The sequence below is a fragment of the Podarcis bocagei genome (assembly GCF_964188305.1).
Source record: "Podarcis bocagei genome assembly, chromosome: 3".
NCBI lineage: Eukaryota > Metazoa > Chordata > Lepidosauria > Squamata > Lacertidae > Podarcis > Podarcis bocagei.
This window is the reverse complement of record NC_138127.1, coordinates 18,323,100-18,343,540: the sequence shown is the minus strand read 5'-3', so window position 1 is coordinate 18,343,540 and position 20,441 is coordinate 18,323,100. Positions and strand designations below refer to the sequence as shown.

At 42.2% G+C, this 20,441-nt stretch overlaps 1 protein-coding gene across 1 annotated transcript in view; it reads left to right on the top strand.

The window, feature by feature from the left end:
* The window catches only part of HMGCLL1 (3-hydroxy-3-methylglutaryl-CoA lyase like 1), a 58,288-nt gene extending 39,014 nt beyond the window's left edge, over nucleotides 1-19,274 (top strand). The window contains exons 8-9 of the mRNA XM_081187084.1: nucleotides 9,780-9,905; nucleotides 13,125-19,274. Coding sequence (XP_081043210.1) covers nucleotides 9,780-9,905; nucleotides 13,125-13,226 — 228 coding nt within the window. The 3' untranslated portion in view covers nucleotides 13,227-19,274. The remainder of the gene's footprint in view (nucleotides 1-9,779; nucleotides 9,906-13,124) is intronic.
* Nucleotides 19,275-20,441: the final 1,167 nt, after the last annotated feature.

Genomic DNA, 20,441 nt, shown 5'->3' with positions numbered 1-20,441 from the left:
AGCCATGACTGTTTAAAGTGGTGTCATAGAGCTTGAAATGGGTGGTGCAAATGTGACCTTAGTTCAGAACCTCAACGACCTTTCCCTAGAGTTGTTCTTATTCTGGAAATAAGCATTCCTCAAGAATATATAACAAATGGCCCGCAGGGAGTTGCAGCGTCGACCAGGGATAAAATCTATGCAGTGTTTAGGGACCTGTGTAAAATTCAGAAGCCTTAATTTCATTGAAGAAAAGGGGAAGGATGAGGGATGGATTTGGGCCTACCACTTTATATGGCTCTTTTGCCTCTGGTTTCCTCTGGGCTTTATTAAATTGATTTCTCCTGGAGGTAATTTGTATTTCAGGCTTTCTAATTAAATATGTAACTCCTCCACTGCGAATTTTTTCAGCTCTTTGTACCCAGTCAGCATCATCTGTCACATATATCACTGCCTTTCTGTTAGCACGAGGAATCGCTTTTGCCTTCTCAGGAGTCTTGTGTTGTTTTTGAAAAGCATTTTACACCTCATAAGTAGTCAGAGGACGGCTTATATATTTGGAAATCATTTGTAGCTCTCAGCACAGGTCACTCAGGTTGGTCTTGTACCTAGCTGGTTGCTCAGATCAGATACGAAGAAGAAGCATCCATCATTTGTCCTATCTCAGGACCATCACCATGTCATTTCTGCTTTCTTCGTGAAATTTGGAAATGCTTTGAATACACTTTATTGTTTTTGTTTAGGCCATGTTCTGAGCACCCCATTCTAGGAAAAAAATCCCATCATTTTAAAGTCTTATTTTTCATACATCTGGCATTTTAACTCCCCCCGCCACCATGCTTTAAACACAAAAAGAAAGGGGAAAAAAACTCTTCTGGGCTCTTTGCCTCTTAGATTCTCCTCAATGTGCCAAAGTGGTGACCAAAAACACATACAATATCCCATCTGAGGCCCATTCAGGTTCAAGTTAAACTGCAGCTCGGCTGTATAAAAACTTTTAGTAGGATCCATGTCATACAAGATGAGTTGTTAAGCCTTAATTTTATGTGTGCATTATCATGTTTTCTGCTTACACTTTGGCTCTGATGGCTTCCTCAAATCACCCTTTTCCCTTAACATTGACCGCTTTAATGCATAAGCGAAGTGGGGATTAGGCTGGTAGCTCCACAGGAAAATGGAAAATATAACAAACAGATGCCTCGTCTCCTTTAATTCTATCATTCACTGCTGTTTTCCTGGCGCCTTTCTTAATATGTGTGTGTGTACACTAAGTGTACAATTGTTATCCATGTGCTACACAGACTCTAGGTACCTTTTCTCAAGGCAGAGCTCCAGTATGAGATGGATGAATCTCTCAATTTTGTTTTCTCCCATTTCCCATTTTTCCAGTCTTAATTTCAGTTCTTCATGTTTCCACATCAGTGTGCATTTTTAAAAAGTCCTCATGAAAACTCGCCAGTTTTAGTGCCAATATTTCCTGATATACACGTTTTTATATGCCATTTCCCCTAATGTGCACATTTGCGGAAGTGCAAATTGAGAAGCATAACCGGTTCATGTATTGTTTCAGGAACTGTGAACTAGGGAGTTTCACATTAAAATGTGAACCAGATTTCCCTAGCTCTGGTTGAAGGAAACATGGCACTTAGAGTGCCCCTACCACAATATTCCTTCTGGGGACATGGGTGGTGCTGTGGTCTAAACCACTCAGCCTCTTGGGCTTGCCAATCAGAAGGTCGGCGGTTTGAAACCCCACAATGGAGTGAGCTCCTGTTGCTTTGTCCCAGCTCCTGCCAATCTAGCAGTTTGAAAGCACGCCAGTACAAGTAGATAAACAGGTACCGCTCCAGCGGAAAGGTAAACGGCGTTTCCGTGTGCTCTGGTTTCCATCATGGTGTCCTGTTGTGCCAGAAGCTGTTTAGTCCTGCTGGCCACATGATCTGGAAAGCTGTCTGTGGACAAACGCTGGCTCCCTTCGTCCTGAAAATAAGATGAGTGCTGCAACCCCATAGTCGCCTTTGACTGGACTTAACCGTCCAGGGGTCCTTTGCCTTTACCTTACCTTATTCCTTCTGGGGAAATGTCATTTTGCTCCCCCCCTCTCTTTACCCCATTGTTTAGATCCAAGAGTTGGCTATATTGGAATAAGGTTGTGTGAGTGTTGTAGACCTCTATTGGATAGTGCCCATTATGTTTACTAGTGAGAAGCACCAAAACTCAAGTCCTATCTTCCAGTGCCTTGTTATTATTTAATTATAAGCTTTATAAAGTTTTAAAAAATGTATATATTTAAAGTGCTTTAGGCTGCAATCTTACTGGAGGTAAGTCTCACTAAACTCATGTAGACTTCTGAGCAGACAGGTGCAGGATCATGCTGTTAGGGACTGATCGCTCCTGCAATTTTACTCCAAGGCAGACATGCTCCTATGGCCCAGCCTTGCCTGGGCTGATTGGAGTTGTGCTCTAAAATATTTGGAGGGCACCTGGTTGGTGAATGTTGATATGGCCCTTAAAGAAGCCAACAAACAGAAGTGGCCTGCATCATCAAGGCTTCCTCTTTCCTTAGCAGTTCCTCAACATGTTATGGCAATTTCCTTTTTTTAATTTTAAAGATTCAATGATGATGATGAAAGTATTCTGCAGTAGGGCTATCTATTCTATAACTAGGGTACCTTTGTTTTGCTACGTGGGATCTGATGCTGGATTCACAGTAGTGCAAGTATAGCATTAGAAGAAAAGGGAAAAAGCAGATTGTTGTGTGGAAAGGGCCCCCCGACGCTGTTTTAATAGCCACCCTCCCACGCAATCGCAGCAGTAGCCTCTTTATAGATCTCCTTTTATCATCTTACTGTGCCTTTTTTAACTTGACTGCTTAAATTACTATGTTAAGAGCTGGTATCCTCCAGTTCCAAAGGGATCAGGGCTAGACTCTCTCTCTTTCCCCCTCTCCATCTCTCCCTCTTTGGGTCAGAAACAGACACTTTTTTTCTGGACTAGAAGAAAATTTCTTCCAAATGCTGCGAACAAGGCCTTTCCCAAAAGTTTCATAGATTTATGGAATCAAACTCCTTGCTTTTTATTTTAATTTTTTTAAAAGGAAGCGCTTAGAAAAAAAATTCTTTACAGTGTGGGTGCTTTATTAGTTGTAGTAATCAGTTGGTATTCGTATGCTTGTACAACAAATTAAATTAGGGCTGCCATATGTTCAGATTTCAAAGGCAGAAATGATGTCCAGAGGGAATTTCCGAAATAGGGTGCTTTGCCCTGGAAAAATCAGGCGTCCATTGAAAAATCATGTTTTTTTGGGTCTTTTTGTAAAGAAGAAGAAGAAGAAGAAGAAGAGGCAGCTGCTGCTCTACAGTTCCCAAGCCTCTCTCTGTGAATATTGAATAAAAAGCAGGTGGTAATGAGTTTTCCTTGTCTTATCCGTTCGTGGCAACCTGCCTTGGGGGTTGGTTCCTCTGCCTCCTGACAACATCAGTGAAGGGCAAACCAACTGGTGCAGCTATAGAAAATATGTTAGGAATTGTCCATCTGAGGCCCCTGGTAATTAGAGGCTAGTCTGTGGAGATTGACAGGGTAAATCACCAGCGAATGTTTACACAACAAAACATACGCCCAGTACAATATCCTACGCTGATGTTACTGAAACCAGTATCCGGAAATGTACAGTGGAAATAAGACCTGGTACCTTTCGGGTGCCAAGGCAAACATCAATTACAGCACAGTGTGAGAGGAGTCATAAGAAATACTACCGCGTATCAGTAGTTCAACAAAGTCAGCACTTTTGTGTAATTGCAGGGGAAAGGGCTGCAAAACATTACGGATCTCAGCAAGAAACGGCCCTTTATACTTTAAAACTGATCCTTGATAAAACAATGCTGGGGTCATGAGAAGGCTACTTTGCCAATTTTGCTCTCACCGTGGGATCCGCGGACATCTGGCTGAGCTGCGGAAGCTGGAAAACGTCTTTAATATTCTCCTGACAGTAAAAATGGACATGTGGAAAACATTCTAACCTGTTAATCTGTGGTGCTCCTGAAAAAAAAAGGGGGAAGAAATAAGGAGGGAGGAGGAAGGGACATTTGGCTTTATACTTTGTGATGATGAATAGAATGTCTCCAGGTCCAGCTGTAAATAAGTTAATGGCACTGGAAAGGAGACGGTCGTCTCTGTTTCCCCAAATGGAGCTGAAAATGAGAGTGCACCTGTGTAGCTCTCCTGCTGCAATAAATGCCAGGAGTTGCATTTAGTCTGGCCAGATAGTTGGACAACTTTATTTTTATCCTTGTAAAATGAAAGAAAGAAAGAAAAGATTAGGGAAGGTTGTTTGCAATGTTTTAGTTCTTCTGCACTGACACTGTTTGATGGATTGAGGCTACGACTCCCTCCCTTTTGGGCCTTCAAGATCAACCTTTTCAACCTTGGGTTTCCAGGTGTGGTTGAACTACAACTCCCATCTTCCCTAGCTAGCAGGACCAGTGTTCAGGGATGATGGGAGTTGTAGTCCAACAACATCTGGGGACCCAAGCTAAAGAAAGGCTGCTGTAGATTATAAGACTAAAATGTGGTTAAGATGTGGAAGTCACTGTTTCACATTCATAGCTTGTACAGTAGAACCTTGACTTACCACCGCCCCTACGCACGAACAATTCGACTCGCGACCGCAGCAAACCCGGAAGTAAATACCGGGTTTGCCGCGATTCACGCATGCGCAGACGTAGCTTCTGCCGTCTGCACATGTGCAGAACGGTGCTTCTACCAGCGACCAGGATCAACTCATGAAAGGACCATCGGAACGGATTCCGTACGTGAGTAGAGGTTCCACTGTTTATGATACAAGGCTCATTTTGGTCCCTTAGCCTCAGGTGACATTGATGCTTGGTAAGTTCTGATGAAGTGAAAACCTGAACCAGAGAGACATTAAAAAATCTGCACTGACATGCTGATGTACTCTTCACACTGTCTTAGTATTTATTCTTTGTATAACATTTTATTTTATTTTATTGTTTATCACATAAATAAAGAGTGGTGGGGTTTTTCCTCTGCAATGGGCTTCCAAATAATCTCCACCTAAAAACAATGTAGAAAAAGAACCAGAAATGATGCATTTATGGATTAGCTGGAAACACAGGGTCTAAGCCATGAGATGTATTGCTTTAACATCTGTCTGTTTCACAGTGAAGGTTTACCAAAATATATCTTGGAGTCTTTGGTGCAATTTTTCATTGCTGGATAAATAATCCAGAAGAACTTTTAGTACGATAACGTTGTGAATGTTGAAGGTGGCCTTGTCCAAACACCTGCAACCAGGACTGGATCTTCAGGGCAAGGTTGCACATCTAGACACTCCTAAAAGGGAAAATAAGGTTTTTTTCAGCTGTTGCCTTGAGGCACTGGAAAGAAGCCCCCATAAAAAGCAGGCCTATTAAGAGAGGGAGAGGGGGAGGAAATGTAACATTTCTTTTAGCTTTTGGGCTAAAACATGGGTAGGCAAACTATGGCCCGGGGGCTGGATCCGGCCCAATCGCCTTCTAAATCCGGCCCACAGACGGTCCGGGAATCAGCGTGTTTTTACAGGAGTAGAAAGTGTGCTTTTATTTAAAATGCATCTCTGGGTTATTTGTGGGGCATAGGAATTCGTTCATTATTTTTTTCCAAAATATAGTCCGGCCTCCTACAAGGTCTGAGGGACAGTGGACTGGCCTCCTGCTGAAAACGTTTGCTGACCCCTGGGCTAAAACAACAAAGTGTTGTGGGGCTAAGATCCTGCTGCCAGGTTTTACTCTGCTTTGGGGACTTTGCTGTGAGAAGTCTGGACTTTTAAAGCTGTCCCATTAGTTTGAATGGGGATTGCTTAACACTCAGTCTGAACTGAATGGGACTCAAGCAGGCATAAACTTTGGAAAGGTTTTGTAGGAATTTGTAAAAACTTTTGCTTATCACAGCTTCATGAATAGAGCCAGTTATTGCCATTTTAAAATGGGGCACAGTTCTAAACCATCCAATGATGAAAGACCAAGTTACACCCCATACATTTAAAGCACATGATTTCCCCCCAAAGATTCCTGAGAAGTGTGGTTTATCTCTCACTGACCTACAATTCCCAGCACTCTTACCAAATTACCCAGGATTCCTTGGTGAGGCAAATAATATGATTTACATGTGTTTTCAACGTCTGGTATATATGCAGACTAGATCCCAATCTCTCTTTTTTTAAAAAAATAATAATTTTTATTAAGTTTTCCGTTTAACAATCCAATCATATCACATTAGTTAATCCGAATTATACCAATACATATCATAAAATCCAAATATTTTGCCGAATTTTTAAATTTTTTGTTGGGGGTACCCATGCTTCGAGTTCAGTAAGGGTCCAATCATCTCATATTTCTGCTGCTTTGATGTTCACAAGTCCCATCTTCCAATCTTCTTGTTGTTATCATTTTCTTCTTAATAACCTCTGAGTTGTTTCCACAGGCGAGTTGAAGCAAGCATTATTATGTTTCTGTGTGGACTTTCACGCTGATCCTAAAGTCCTATTCGAGCGGCAAGCGCCATTTCGCCAGTTCCGATGAAATAAAGTCTAAGCGTCTGCTCATTAATTTTTCCAGACCAGTTGCTCCATAAATCAGCCTTTCCAGGGGAGTTTTTGCCAAATCAGACGTACAATCCAAACATGATAACAGAACAGTGGCTCGCCCCCCCCTTTAATTGTAAATCTCACAATAAAGTCTGTCTCATAATGGCGGATCCCAATTAGTAACTGTGTCACCCAAAAGCCTTTCGTTTCCTTTCCAGATCTTCCGCATAACAAAGCCTTTAGTTAATATTTTTATTTCCACACAGTTTATTTTCCAATCTCACTTGCTATCAATCATGTGACGGTTCTTCTAGGGGAGGGTTTGTTAGATAAATCATATTGAAAAAGAAAAAAGTCCCCCCCCTTCCGTTCCGTTTCAACATACCAACATAGTGTGATTCTTTGATGTAATCTTCTGCTCATTCCGTCCCATCACTCTTGACTTCTCAGTGGTAGATTTAATTAGCAGTTAGTACACTCTTTCCTTCGCTCGAAACATGTGCATTTACTTTTCTCCAATTATTTTATCTTAAGCAATGCAAGTAGGGTCGTACTCAGAAGTAGAGTCTGGGAGATCCACTTGAGGGCTTTCCATCCAGTGCCCCCACCCTCACCCCCTCCTTCTTTCGAACTCGGGGGTGATTTATTGGCAACCACGGACGAGGCAGCATCTTCCCTGGGAAGAATTCGGGAGGCTAACTTACTCCCATCAGCAGCCTCTTAATTACCTTGTGTGAGCCAGAGAGATGGTATTGTCAGCCATCTTCCAAGGCACCTCTAGCGGCCCCCCCGACTAGATCCCAATCTCAACAGTTGCACCCTTTTCATTTAATACTTAATTTAGTGACTGGTAACATATTCCTTTTGGTGGGGCAGAGCAGGTTCTTGCAGGTGGGTAGGGGGGAGAGGAACATGGCCAATCACACAAAAGCCCCACCCCACAGCAGCCATGTTTTCTGCATGTGACAGCCATCTTATTCACAAAAACAGAGTGATGCCCATCTCTCTACATTCCTCCTCAGTATCAGGGCACTTGAATTCTGGGTCACTGTGGGAAAATTCAAGACTGTGGCCAGAAGTCATTCAACATGGGAACAACTGGGGAGAAGGGAGGGAGGATGCGTTGTTAAATATGAAAAATTGGCCCAGGGCCTGCATCACTGATGGGGGCTATTGATAGAAGACGATCCCTGAATGTGACATTTTGCCACCGGCCCTCTTGATCTTGGTGCAGTCCTGCTGAAAATTATAGCATTTGTCTGGAGCTGAGAAATGTAGAACACCACACATTTTACATCTAGATCTATATACCTATATCTAAACACACAGAGAGATGCAACAAAATGTGGAATTTTGAGGCTTGTGAAACTCACATTATAACATTCTGTATTGTAGAAAGCACTGGCTCCTAGATAGGGTTGCCATGTTTCAAACAGTGAAAATCTGGGCGGCAAAAAATAAATAAATGCCATTTTTTAAAAACTATTTTAAAGGGAAATCAGCAAAAATGGCACTGCCGACATGGGCTGCCATTCATCTGGGTTTTCCTGGACATTTGACAGACTGCAGTATTCCAGATATATGTCTGGGAAATTTAGGACATATGGCAGGCCTACTCTTGGACAGGGCATACATTTAAGCTGCCATTTTTATGCCCTTAGAAGTGGCACATTCCCCCCTCTGCTAGTTTAACATCCTATCTTCAAAAAAGCCCCAATGCTGAATAATGTGGACATCTTATTGTCCACTTAGCCTGCAGCTTAAACAGAAAAAGTTGTCCAGTTATCAGTAGCACAAACAGAAAATGGCACATCTTGAGGCAACAGTGACTCCAAGTGGTCAATGAAGGAACAGTTTTCATCTTGTTTTTCTTTTTTAACAAAACGTTATAGCAAAATAAGTTGTTCACATCATGCATATCCACCTTATTTTTTATTGTAAGTTGTTTTAATCAGCTTTTAACATTGTGTTTTAATGTTTTGACCTGCCCTGGGACCTTAGGGTGAAGGGCAGTTAATAAAGAATAATAATTTAGATTTAATTTATAGTACCGTGTCCAAAAACCACAGTCCATACATGGGAAGTCCAGTATGAACTCCATAAGTATTTCAATTTGGATGTCTTTGCATGCCAAAATGTGGAAGTAATTAAACACCAGGCAGGCCAGAATACAGCCCAGGCTGCACTTGGCTTGCTGACTCCAAGCTATTCAGACCAGTGGGGTGTATGCGTTTAATTGTTAGCTTCAAATGAAACTTCAAATTACACTGTCTGCAGATATTTGAAGGAGCCCACACAATGATTAAGCTGAAACTGAGTGCCAAAAAATCAATTTTGCTTGATTGCAGTGGGGGAAACATGCCAAATGCAAGAGAAGATGGATGCAGATGACTGGGATGATCTGTTTGAGAAACACTTGGAAAATTATTTTCATCTATGATCAAAAGCTTGAAACCTCTGTTCTGTCCACAGCTGCAATTCAGAGCATATATGTATATGAACATTGAGGTTCCAGTGATTGCTTTCCACCTAGTGGATGGTTCCTTCCCCGCTTTTGAACACATCAGCTTAAGCTACTGGTTCTCCAGAGCTTATTGATATCATCATCATCATCATCATCATCATCATTTGGATTCCTTACCCATCTCTTTCATCCTATGGTCACACAGCAGGTTGTGGTAGTAAAAGAATGTACAAATATGTTTCAAAAATTATGATTTTTTTAAAAAATGGTAGGTTCAAATATACAGTCATACATTGGATCCCTAATGCCTTGGTACTCAGATGTTTTGGCTCCCGAATGCCACAAACCTGGAAGTGAGTGTTCCTGTTTGCAAACATTCTTTGGAACCTGAACATCCAACGGGGCTTCCATGGCTTCCGATTGGCTGAAGGAGCTTCCTGCAGCCAATCAGAAGCCGTGCTTTGGTTTCTGAACGTTTTGGAAGTTGAACGGACTACCGGAACGGATTCCGTCCAAGGTACGACTGTATAACAAAGCAGGAATGTGTTAACCTTCCCAGATAACTCAAATTATTGTCTAAAATAAGCCACAATAAAACACAAGTTTAAATGTAGAATAGAAAATGAAGAGAAATTGCCCGAAAATGCAGAAAATGCTCTTTATGTGTTTTGGCCTTCTTTTTCTTTTTCTTTGGTTCAGCCCACTCCAGTGAGCATATTGAATTGAGAATTATTGATTTTGATTGTTTTTCAGATGGGAGTTCATGTTGTGGATTCTGCTGCTGCCGGCTTAGGAGGTTGCCCCTATGCGAAAGGTGCCACGGGCAATGTAGCCACAGAAGATGTGCTATATATGCTGAATGGCTTGGGAATCAATACGGTAAGCTGTTTTTCATGTCCCTCTTAAACTTTTGCATATTTCTTAAAACTAGGGATTGGAAGTCTTGCTAGCTATGTTGATTTCAATACATACACAAGCAACTGGGCATATCGGTATCAATCATGCTGATGCATTTTGGGGAAATGTCAGACCATTTAGCTTGCTTTTGATCCTGTCGAAAGGATGACTTTGCAAGCATTTGTTACGAGAAAATAAACTTGCTTGGAATCCTATTGCTGCTAGCAGAAGGCCTCCTGTCTGCATTGAGCAGCTGCTGTGGGATCCTATTCTCTGTCGGTAGTTAGATATGCTGCTTTCTAACAATGGTTGTCGGCTAGCATTCACAGAGTAGCTACTATGTGCCTTGCTATTTTTCTGGGGGTACGCAGGGGTATGCATACCCCTAAACATTTTGCGAATCTAAGTTTGGCCTCATTGAGGGGCAGTATTTCAATATGAGTAGGAAAATGAGAGTACCCCTAAACATTTTCTAAAGAAAAAAAGCACTGGGTGAACATGTGAACACACACTAGACTCTGGAGCACATGAGTGAAAATGGCAAAAATGTGAACAAGAGAAGCTGCCTTCTATAGAACCAGACCATTGGTTTTTGAAGTTCTCTACTGTTGACTCCACCTTGCAATGGAAGGCTTCAAGCAGGTGTCTTTTGAGTTCTACTATTTTCAGTTATGAATCACATTATAGGGAGGAAGATAGGAAGCCCTTGATTTGGGGCAAGTCCTGTGATCCCATAGACTTTTAAGACAATAGTTGTCCCTCCATCCCTCCCAATAATTTATTTTAAGCACTACCTGCAACCATTTAATTACCTGGATGTGTTAGAGATAAAAATTTGATTTTCCCCATATAAATAGTTTACCACTGAGATGCTTCTCTTGTGCTTCTTATGCGCATGGAACAGCGCTGGATGCTTTTTAGCTGACCAAGATGTGGATTCATTAAGGTTCTCTTTGGGCATCCTCCTGGCTGCATTAGAACTTGCTTATCCATGCATTGCCCATGCAATGGATGGGAAAACATTTAAATGGTTCAGACGTGTGAGCATGGCCACTCACATGGGTCTTTCTCCTGGAACTGATTCCTCCGAAACACTAATGAATCACTTCCCACAAGGCATCTCAAAGCAGTTAGCAATACATATATAAAAGCACTGCGTATCTAAAAGCAGTTAAAACAATTGCACATATTAAAACAAATTCAAGGCAAATGCAAAAAACAATCACAAATTAAACAAACCACAACAAAATGAACGAACGAAATCAGTTTCAAATCCTCCTCTACAGATACCATATGGGGTATCAATCTCCACTTGCTGAGGTTTGCTGAAAAAGGAGTCTTCAACAAGCTTCCAAATAACAATATGTAAATAAAGATATGACTTTGCATACAGCCAATATTTTCAGGATGGGGGTACACACCCATGCTTGTCCCTTCAAAATAAACGAACCCCCATTCAAAAAACCCAAAGCATCAGTTCCCCAAACAACTACTAGTACTAGATCTGAGAGTTCTGAGAATTTATCATTTTCATGTCCTGTAGCATTTCTCTCTTGACAGCAGGCAGCACTTACAAATCCTGAATGTTGCCTCATGTTTACCTTTGATCTGTTCTATCTCCTCGCTTCCTCTCACCACTATGTTCCTGTTCTTGCTTTGTTGACTGAAGTCGGTTTGAGAGGGACACAATGAACGAAATGCTTTTTGAATCCCTGCCAGCGTTTTCCAATGGGCTCTGCTCATTGGGGTGACGGCTAATGCCTGTTTTAGAAAGGCACTGAAAATGATTCGTCGAGGTGTCAGCTGAAGGAAAACTGAAATGTTGAGAACATCTACAGGCAGAGTGTGCGGTGCTCCAAAGGTCAGCTTGGTCTCACAGATCTATAACATCTGGGGATATTTGTCAGGAGGCAAAAATATGATTTGAGGTGGCTTAAGTTCTTTCCCAACCCTGTCAAGTTTGTGTACCAAAATCAACAGGGTTCAGAAATAGTATTTGGTATTGTTACACTTCAAATTGAAGCACATGTTATCTATTTGAATGATTTATAAACCTCTCCTCATTGTTCACATAACCCCAGAGCAAGAGACATTAAAATACAATAAAACAATATTTCATTTAAATACAGCTTTAATGTAGAAAACAGACAATATTCTTGCAACATAACTACATTATCCAAGCAAGAGGCACTACTTGAGTCAAATGCTTGGGTGGGCAGCTGTGTTTTTACTGTCATCACGACTCCCATCAGTGTTTTGGTGCTGCTTGCACCTGAGAGGAGAGGGCATTCCAAAATCAGGGTGATCCTACGGAGGTGTCAGGCGTCAGAGGATCCAACCCCCCAAGCAGGTAGCCAGGAACGGATAAGACATGGAAAGTTCTTACCAATGCTATTTATTCAATATTCACAGAGAGAGGCTTAGAAATGCAGCCTCTTGGACTAATGGCGTTGCCCTGAGTGAGTCTCCACCTCCTCCCTCTCTCCCTTCATGTGTCATCACTACAGGTGCTGAGAAGTGCCCTCTGCCTCTGAGCTCTCTGCTCTCCTACTTTCAATGCCTGCCGGCTTCTGGGAGAGAGGGGGTCTGGAATGCTTTCTAAAGACACTGTGTCCACCAGCTGTCCCCCCTCTGGTGCTTCTTCTTCCTCCTCTCCCATTATTTCCCAACTTTCCCCCTCATCTGTCTCTGATCTGTGACCTCCCTCAAATGCCTGCTGTAATTCTGAACTGTCTTCTTCTTCTCTGGAAGGGTCAGGCTGAGGAGGTGGTCTCCACAATTCTTCCTCTGCCCAGTCCCTGACAGGAGGGTGCCTTCTCATGAGTTGCTACACAGCATATCTCAGAAAATTGTGACACTATGAGAAGACAATCCCTTCACGATTTCAAAGTTTCCCAGACTTTTAGAGTGTTTACCGCACACTTAAGCACAGTTACTTAGAAAGGAGCTCATCAATTTCAGTAATATTCATCTCCGAGTGTAAGTGTGCATGGAATACCAACTTAAATCCGAATTAAGTAGGCTGCATTTTGGATTCTCTGAACAGCTCACCCATCTTAGTCTTAGGGTAGAGTTTGCTAACACCCCCATATGCATGTGTACACACACACACACACACACACACACACACACACACACACACGAGAATGATTAGAATGAATTACTAGGCATAAAATCTCTGTCTGTTTGTCTCTTTTTTAGGGTGTGAATCTTTTCAAAGTTATGGAAGCCGGTCACTTCATCTGCACTGCCTTGAACAAGCAAACAAATTCTAAAGTTGCGCAAGCATCTTTCAGTAGCTGAGCTTTAAAGTTAACTATTTGTCTGTCAATATGCGCTACCTTGTTTATAGCTGCATAAGGTAAACCTATAGCATATGACAAATCAAACCATTTGGGGGGGGGTGCAGAATAGTCAATATTGTATGTCCATGGCGGCAGAAAATTTAAGATCACAGTGTAAGTTCCTGGGCCTGGTCACCTGACAAAACCCTCTCCGTATTTTCTCTGGGCCCCTGGAGATTTCCCAGCTACAAGCGCAAGGCCTCTGTGAATTGGCCCTCATCATGCTCCTGAAGTGATGTTAACACTCTGCCCGTGGGGCCACCTCAAGGAAGTGTTTGAGAGGTCAGTAAAGACATGCACGTTGGTTTACAGGAGTGAGGAGGAAAATCCAAATGCCTGTGTATTCATCTGAGCACACCTTGAGGTGAGTTTCTTGTAGAGAGGAACACAAAAACCAATGTCAGACATGCTCATCTTTAAGAAGCCACAGGTTTGTTTCCACAATTCTGTAGGTGGGTGGTTTCTGGTGTCATCCTGCTTTAAGACATGCACCCTGACCAAGAAAGGTAGAAAGCTTTGACTAAATAGCCTTCGTTTGAGAGACTCATAAGCTTCTTTTAAGACATGATAAATGGCAGCTCTGAGCACGTAAGGATCGTATTTCATAAGGAATATCCCCCATGCTTTAATGCCAGCTCCACGTTTTGGGGGGCCCTTGGGTGAGACACTTAGTAGGGGGACACTCCTCTTCCACCAATATTGTCACCAACTGCTCCTTCTCCTCTTCCTCTTCCTTGGTGCCATTGGCTTGCTTGTCAGGCAGAGAGCCAATGAGGATTCAGGAAGTGGCAGCTGCTCCTCCCCTTTATCAGCACAGCTAGTTTTTGCTTGCTTGCTCCCTCTGGGCTGAGGGAAAAGGTGGGTAAATTAGCAGTTTCCAATGGCCAAAAGGGGGAGCAGGTTGAAACATCTCTTTTGGGTGAACCCTCTTCTGGGTTATGGTTGTTCGGCAGGGTCCCAGGCCGTGCTGAACCTTGATAGCAGCTGTGACCATGCCCAGCATGACGATTTTGATTATGTATGTATGTATGTATGTATGTATGTATTGTGATAGCGACACATGAAAGCACAGCCTGTCAGGAACAGAATGACCAGCAATGGAACTGTGTGTGTGCTACATATTTTTAAAGCTGACTGCCAGGCCAGCAGTCATGTACTTTAAAACAATTTGGACACTCTTTGAAAATTGATGTTGACTTTGTTGCCTGCCTTGGACAGGCAAAAGCAAGGGAGTTTGTTGAGTTGAAATTTAGCTTGGCGGGTCGCAAGTTGCACTATCTTCAACTGTTATTTCAATCCACGTTGGATGCAAACTGACTTCAGAGTTCTAAAGATAGCAAGTATATTCTTACATCTTAATCAAGCCATTTTTTTTAGTGTTGTATAAATATTTGCAGCCGTCAATGAGGTCCATCGTTGTGTGTGGTCTTGCTGTTGTACATTTTATTACTCCAGATTACCTCTTTTCATTTGCCAAGTCAATTACACTGCGAGCAGGGAGCCAAACCCAGATTTGCTATGAGTAGCATTTTTGCAATGTTTTACTATAGTTGACATCTGTTAAGTATATGAATGACTTTATCTTGTTCCAAGAATTTGTAGGGGATGGCAGCCTGCCATGTTTTGCAAATTTATGGCGCCCTCCTATAGTTGTTACATACACTAAATTCATTGCAATCTGTTTTTCTTTCTTGCTGTCCAATTTCCATCTTTTCAGTAGGAAAGTAAGGGGCTGGTATGCAAGCTTATTGAAATAATGGAAGTTGCACGGTAGCTGTGTTCGTTGGCTCACTCCATTGCACAATTCAGGCCAAACTAGATGTTATGTTAGTCACATAATTTGCAGTCGTGCAATGTTAATTTCAGCCACAACTTGGATTGGGAATGTGGCGTAACTTTAACCCTTTGCACCCACTGCGGCGCCCCATCAGCTGCTATTTGCCACCCACCTTGAGCAAACGGAAATGTCCCCATAGTACTTTTTTTTGCTGGGGAAAAAATTTGCATTTATGCATATTGTAGGTGATATCCAACAAGGTCATATTCATAGAGTAGACCCATTAAAACCACAATGGACTTCAGTCCACTGATTTCAGTGGGTCTACTCTGCGACTAACAATGGCTGCTAATCTGTCATTTTTACCTAGCATAAATCCACTGTTGGGTCAAGAAAGTGCCTCTTAACTATCCTGACCATTCAAGACTTCCCCTTTTGTGGACTTTTGTAAGATGAATATTACAGTAGAGTGCATTTGAGTGCAATCAAAGAAACTGCACAATCATATATAAATCAGTGAAAGCCACTTGAAAAATAATAGAACGTAATACAGTCTAGTTTAAATCTTTTTTGAACCCCCAAAACTCAGTACTTTCTACAGTGCACACTTTTGTTCAGTAGAAGTGTTTTTCTTAGCCCTCTGGATGTCCTTTTTATTGAGCATTAATTATGATGTGTGCTTTGGGACAGGGACCAGGATAGGTGGTGCAGGGAGTATATCATACCCCTGCCTGGGGTCAAAAACGGGGCCTGGGAGGCAAAGGAGGGGAACCAGAAATTCCCTGGGACATCAGAAAACATTTGCATATATTGTGTTGAAGACTAGCACTTAACATTTTGTGTTAGCCTACATAAAACGCCACAGCACTCTACTTCCCTGCCCATTTCCTCTTCTGCCAACGTGCCTGTGCCAACTTCTCCCAGGCAATCTGGAGAGGTGGCACTGAAGTCCTTGTGAGTGGGCAAGAGGAGAAGGTGGGCTTGCCTCTCCTGCAGGTGATGTGCTCTGCCTACTTGAGGGGACTGCTGTCTGCCGGTGAGGGGCAAAACAAATTTCAGAGCTGACTTCAACCCACCTTCAAACAGAGGAGGGCGAAGTAGCTCATTGCCACCATTATCATCATGAACAGATGATATCTGGTAAAATTATCTTTTCCAAACAACTCTCCTAAGAATCAGTTAATATTTGCATTGATTCAAATTATATTTGTAAAGGTATAATGAAACAAAACCAAATACCCCTAAGATATTTCATAGTGCTCTGCTTTATTAGTACTGTGAATAGAAGATTGGATAATTGTTCTTCTCTATGTATTTTAATTTGGTTCTTTTTCTGTCAAAAAGTGTTCTTCATTTGGAATTATTGGTTCACCTGAGAAACAGTGTCAGTCAGATATAATGAACAAGGAATTGTAAAGTCTATTTACAACTGAGCACCACTCGAATTATTTCAGCCAACGTACAACAAGCTGCTTCGCATTTGTGCACCCCAGGAGTACAAACAAAAGTTTTGATTTATTATACCATTCTTTGACTACTAAGTCATGTGAAAAGTTGTAGCATATCTCACTGAATGCATCTGTTATTTCCTTGCACCAGTACATAGACTTTTATCTTAGGAATCAAAAAGAACACAAGGTGAAAGCCTGATAATATTACAAAATAGTACAATCATTACCTACCGGTGACCCACCTGCACATAAAAGCATTAATATCTGCTTGTCTTTCCATTTAGTGTTGACATTATTGGGCTGTAATAAGCCATACTGAGACGGTACATTTACCTCTGATTGCTTTTTTCCCAAAAAATCACTTCTTCCATCAGCTTTTATGGGTAATGACTCACAACGGATGGAGCTCTTTTATGTAACCGGGGAGATCGATTTCTTCTCTCTGCTGTTTTGGCCAATTCAAAATATGTTCATCCAGCCTGTTTTAGAAAAAGCTCTCAGCAGACCTGATTTCAGCACATGGTGCCTTTAGGCAGCTGCCAGGATCCATTTCTGTGCTGGTGATGCCTACCCTGACCCCTTGTACCGGGAGGGGAGGACTCCATTTTAACTTCCTGCAGCACACTTGATGCAACATAACGACCCAGCCATTTTGGGAAGTTAAAATGGCCACCAGCACAAATTCAGAATGCTGCCTGCTACCAATACAAGGCAGGAGGGGATCCACTCTGTCCTGAGCCCCCTCAGTCCTGGAGCTGGGCCTGTTTCTCTTATCATTTGAGTCTCTTAAGCTCTAATATTTGTTTCCACCTCATGTCTTTGTCTCCACTGCACACAAAGCTAAATAACTAGCTAGCATTATTATTTAAATAGGGTTTCCAAGGCTGCAGGCCTATGCCCACAGACCTGTGTCATTTGAGAGGAAGGGCAGGCTATAAATTCAATAAAATAAATGAATGAATAATCCACCATCTTCTGAGGGAGCCTGCTCCACTATCGAATAGCTTTTCTTAGAAAGTTCTCCTTACTCTTTAATTGGAATCTCCTTGTAATTTGAATCCATTGGTTCAGGTCCCAACTTCCAGAGCAGGAGAAAACAAGCTTGTTCCATCTTCCCTGTGACAGCGCTTCAGATATCTGAAGATACCCACCTCAGTCTTCTCTTCTACAAGCAGCTTCCTCCTCCTTCTCCTCCTCCTCTTCTTCTTCTTCTTCTGTCATTTAGTCGTGTCCAACTCTTTGTTACCCCATGGACCAGAGCATGCCAGGCACTCCTGTCTTCCACTGCCTCCCGCAGTTTGGTCAAACTCATGCTGGTAGCTTCGAGAACACTGTCCAACCATCTCGTCCTCTGTCGTCCCCTTCTCCTTTTGCCCACAATCTTTCCCAACATCAGGGTCTTTTCCAGGGAGTCTTCTCTTCTCATGAGGTGGCCAAAGTATTGGAGCCTCAGCTTCAGGATCTGTCCTTCCAGTGAGCACTCAGGCCTGATTTCCTTCAGAATGGATAGGTTTGATCTTCTTGCAGTCCATGGGACTCTCAAGAGTCTCCTCCAGCACCATAATTCAAAAGCATCAATTCTTCGGCGATCAGCCTTCTTTCTTTCTTTCTTTCTTTCTTTCTTTCTTTCTTTCTTTCTTTCTTTCTTTCTTTCTTTCTTTCTTCTAAACATACCCAATTGGTCACCCTCCTCTGCACACAAAATAAAATGTGTGACAAGTTAATGGGAAGATGCGTAAACGCTACCCAAACCAATCAGAACAAATGCCCAGCAAAGACTACACATAGCCTAGCCTTTGCATAAGCAAATCAGGATGAATGCTCAATAAACAGGTTATCTGGAGGAGCCCTTATACTGCAGCACCACAATCCAACATGCGCAATATATGGAGATTGCAGACTTCTGTGCAGCTCTTCCCTGCTGGATAGGGAAAAGTCACTCAGATGTCTGCTGTCATATGGTTCATACTATGTTATTTGTGGACTATGTTATGAAAGAGACAGACAAAGCTGCAGAGGTCCTGGTCCTTCAAACTCCTGCAGAATTTTAGCACTCAAGGCAATGCTCTTCCTTCTACAAGAACTTGCCCTTTCATTTCAATGGATGGGCAACTATGTGCAAACAAAGAGATTCACACTCAGAGCTGGTCACTTTCAATGTAAGTGAATGGGGAAACCACTCGTGTAGGAACTCCCAAGTACGCATCAAGTGTGAACATGGCCCTAGATCAGGTCAAAGGACTACTCTTCTAGAACAACTGACTACTTGCTTCACAGCAGTGTCTCAGTTTTGCTGCCATTTCCATGAATCAGCTAAACAACTGTGACAAAGTAGATAGCCATGTACAATCTGAAGATCTCAACAGGCGAACTCAGTGTACAATGACTACACATTTTCCAGAAAATTCATGTTGCACCTTTGACTATTTATTTAGCCTATAAGAACTTCAGGGTAGAATATAGAGTTTCCTACGTAACTGGTTCCTAATGTGAATTTACATTGGTTTACAGCAATAGTGCATTCTTACTCAAGCTATGTTCTGTGTATATCTAGAAGAAAAAGAAAAAGCAGTCTTGCCACAGAATCAGTAGAAATCTGGCATGTGTTCTGAATAATGTTGATGCTGTATTTTCCATTTAAATGGCTTCTTGACTTTATTTTTCCGCTGTGGATACTGACAGTGCAATTAAGTGTGGGGAAAACTGTCAATTGGAATCAACAGCATTGTAGCTTCCTGGCTGGTGCCAGCTTCAATAAATGAATAAAGATTGATTAGCATTTCTGTGTCAAACTTGGTTGCTGATTTAAGCGGAATGGGAAAATCGAGGTTACCTTTATCACTGAGTTGGAAATGATCTCAGAGTCCACCTAGTCCAAGCCTGTCCAGGTACATTCCTGATAGCTGGATATCCAGCCTCTGCTTTAAAAACCGCAACGAAAGAGAGTCCACCACCTTCCTAGGAAACATGTTCTGTGTTGCAGTGGGAAACCTGCACTCAAATTATTGGCAGGAGTGCTTTCCCCCCTCCCTCTCAGCAGAACAGAAAAAGCCTCAGACAGATTTTTACTGTGGAATAATGCACGCATTCTGTCAGCACATGCACTTTGGGCTGCCTGACAGAACTTCCCCTCCCCCTCCTATTCCTGTGTGTGCCTCCTAAATCTGTTCTGGGTTTTCATACAACCCTCCAGAGTTGATTTGGGGGCGTGCATGGGGTGCTTGTGGGATGAGAAGAGGGAAGAAAGGTTTCATTCCACAAATGTAAATCCTTGGACTAATGGAACAAGTCCATGGGATGCTGCCCTGTGGTTTTAAAATGCGATCTACTCAGCACATTTTCGTCATTTTCTTCTGATGACATCTTCCCTAGCTGTCACACACACACACACACACACACACACACGAGAGATAGATAGAGAGAGCAAGAGAGAGAGAGCTTAATGTCAAAATAGTCTTCTAAGTGGTTTTTTTGTTTTAAGTTGTCACCAGCATTAGATATACTAAGTCTCTTTTGCCCCCCACCCTGTGGGGAACATTTCACAATGGATAATCTTGCCTCTCTGCTCTTTTGACTCTTGGGTGCCGCCTTTCTGCTTAGTGTCTGCTTTCTCCTTACTTGATTGTGCCAATGGAGCTACACAGCTAGAAGAGATTTGGCATGTCTTTGTCTAGTCTTTGTTTCCACAGCTAGAAAGGATCCACCACTCCCATAGCAGCTCTTGTGAGATGAATTCATACATCATTATAACATCACTTTTGTTCATTTTTAATAGCAATAAAAAAACCTACACCAATGAAAACTCAACAACGCTACAAGAAGTTTATTTTGCTTCTTCAACTATTTCCCAAAGTAAACCTGTATCTCAGATTAAGGATCCTTTCCCCTTTTAGTAGAATAGATACAAAGCACAGTCAGGAGGTGTTTGGCCAAACCAATTATCAAG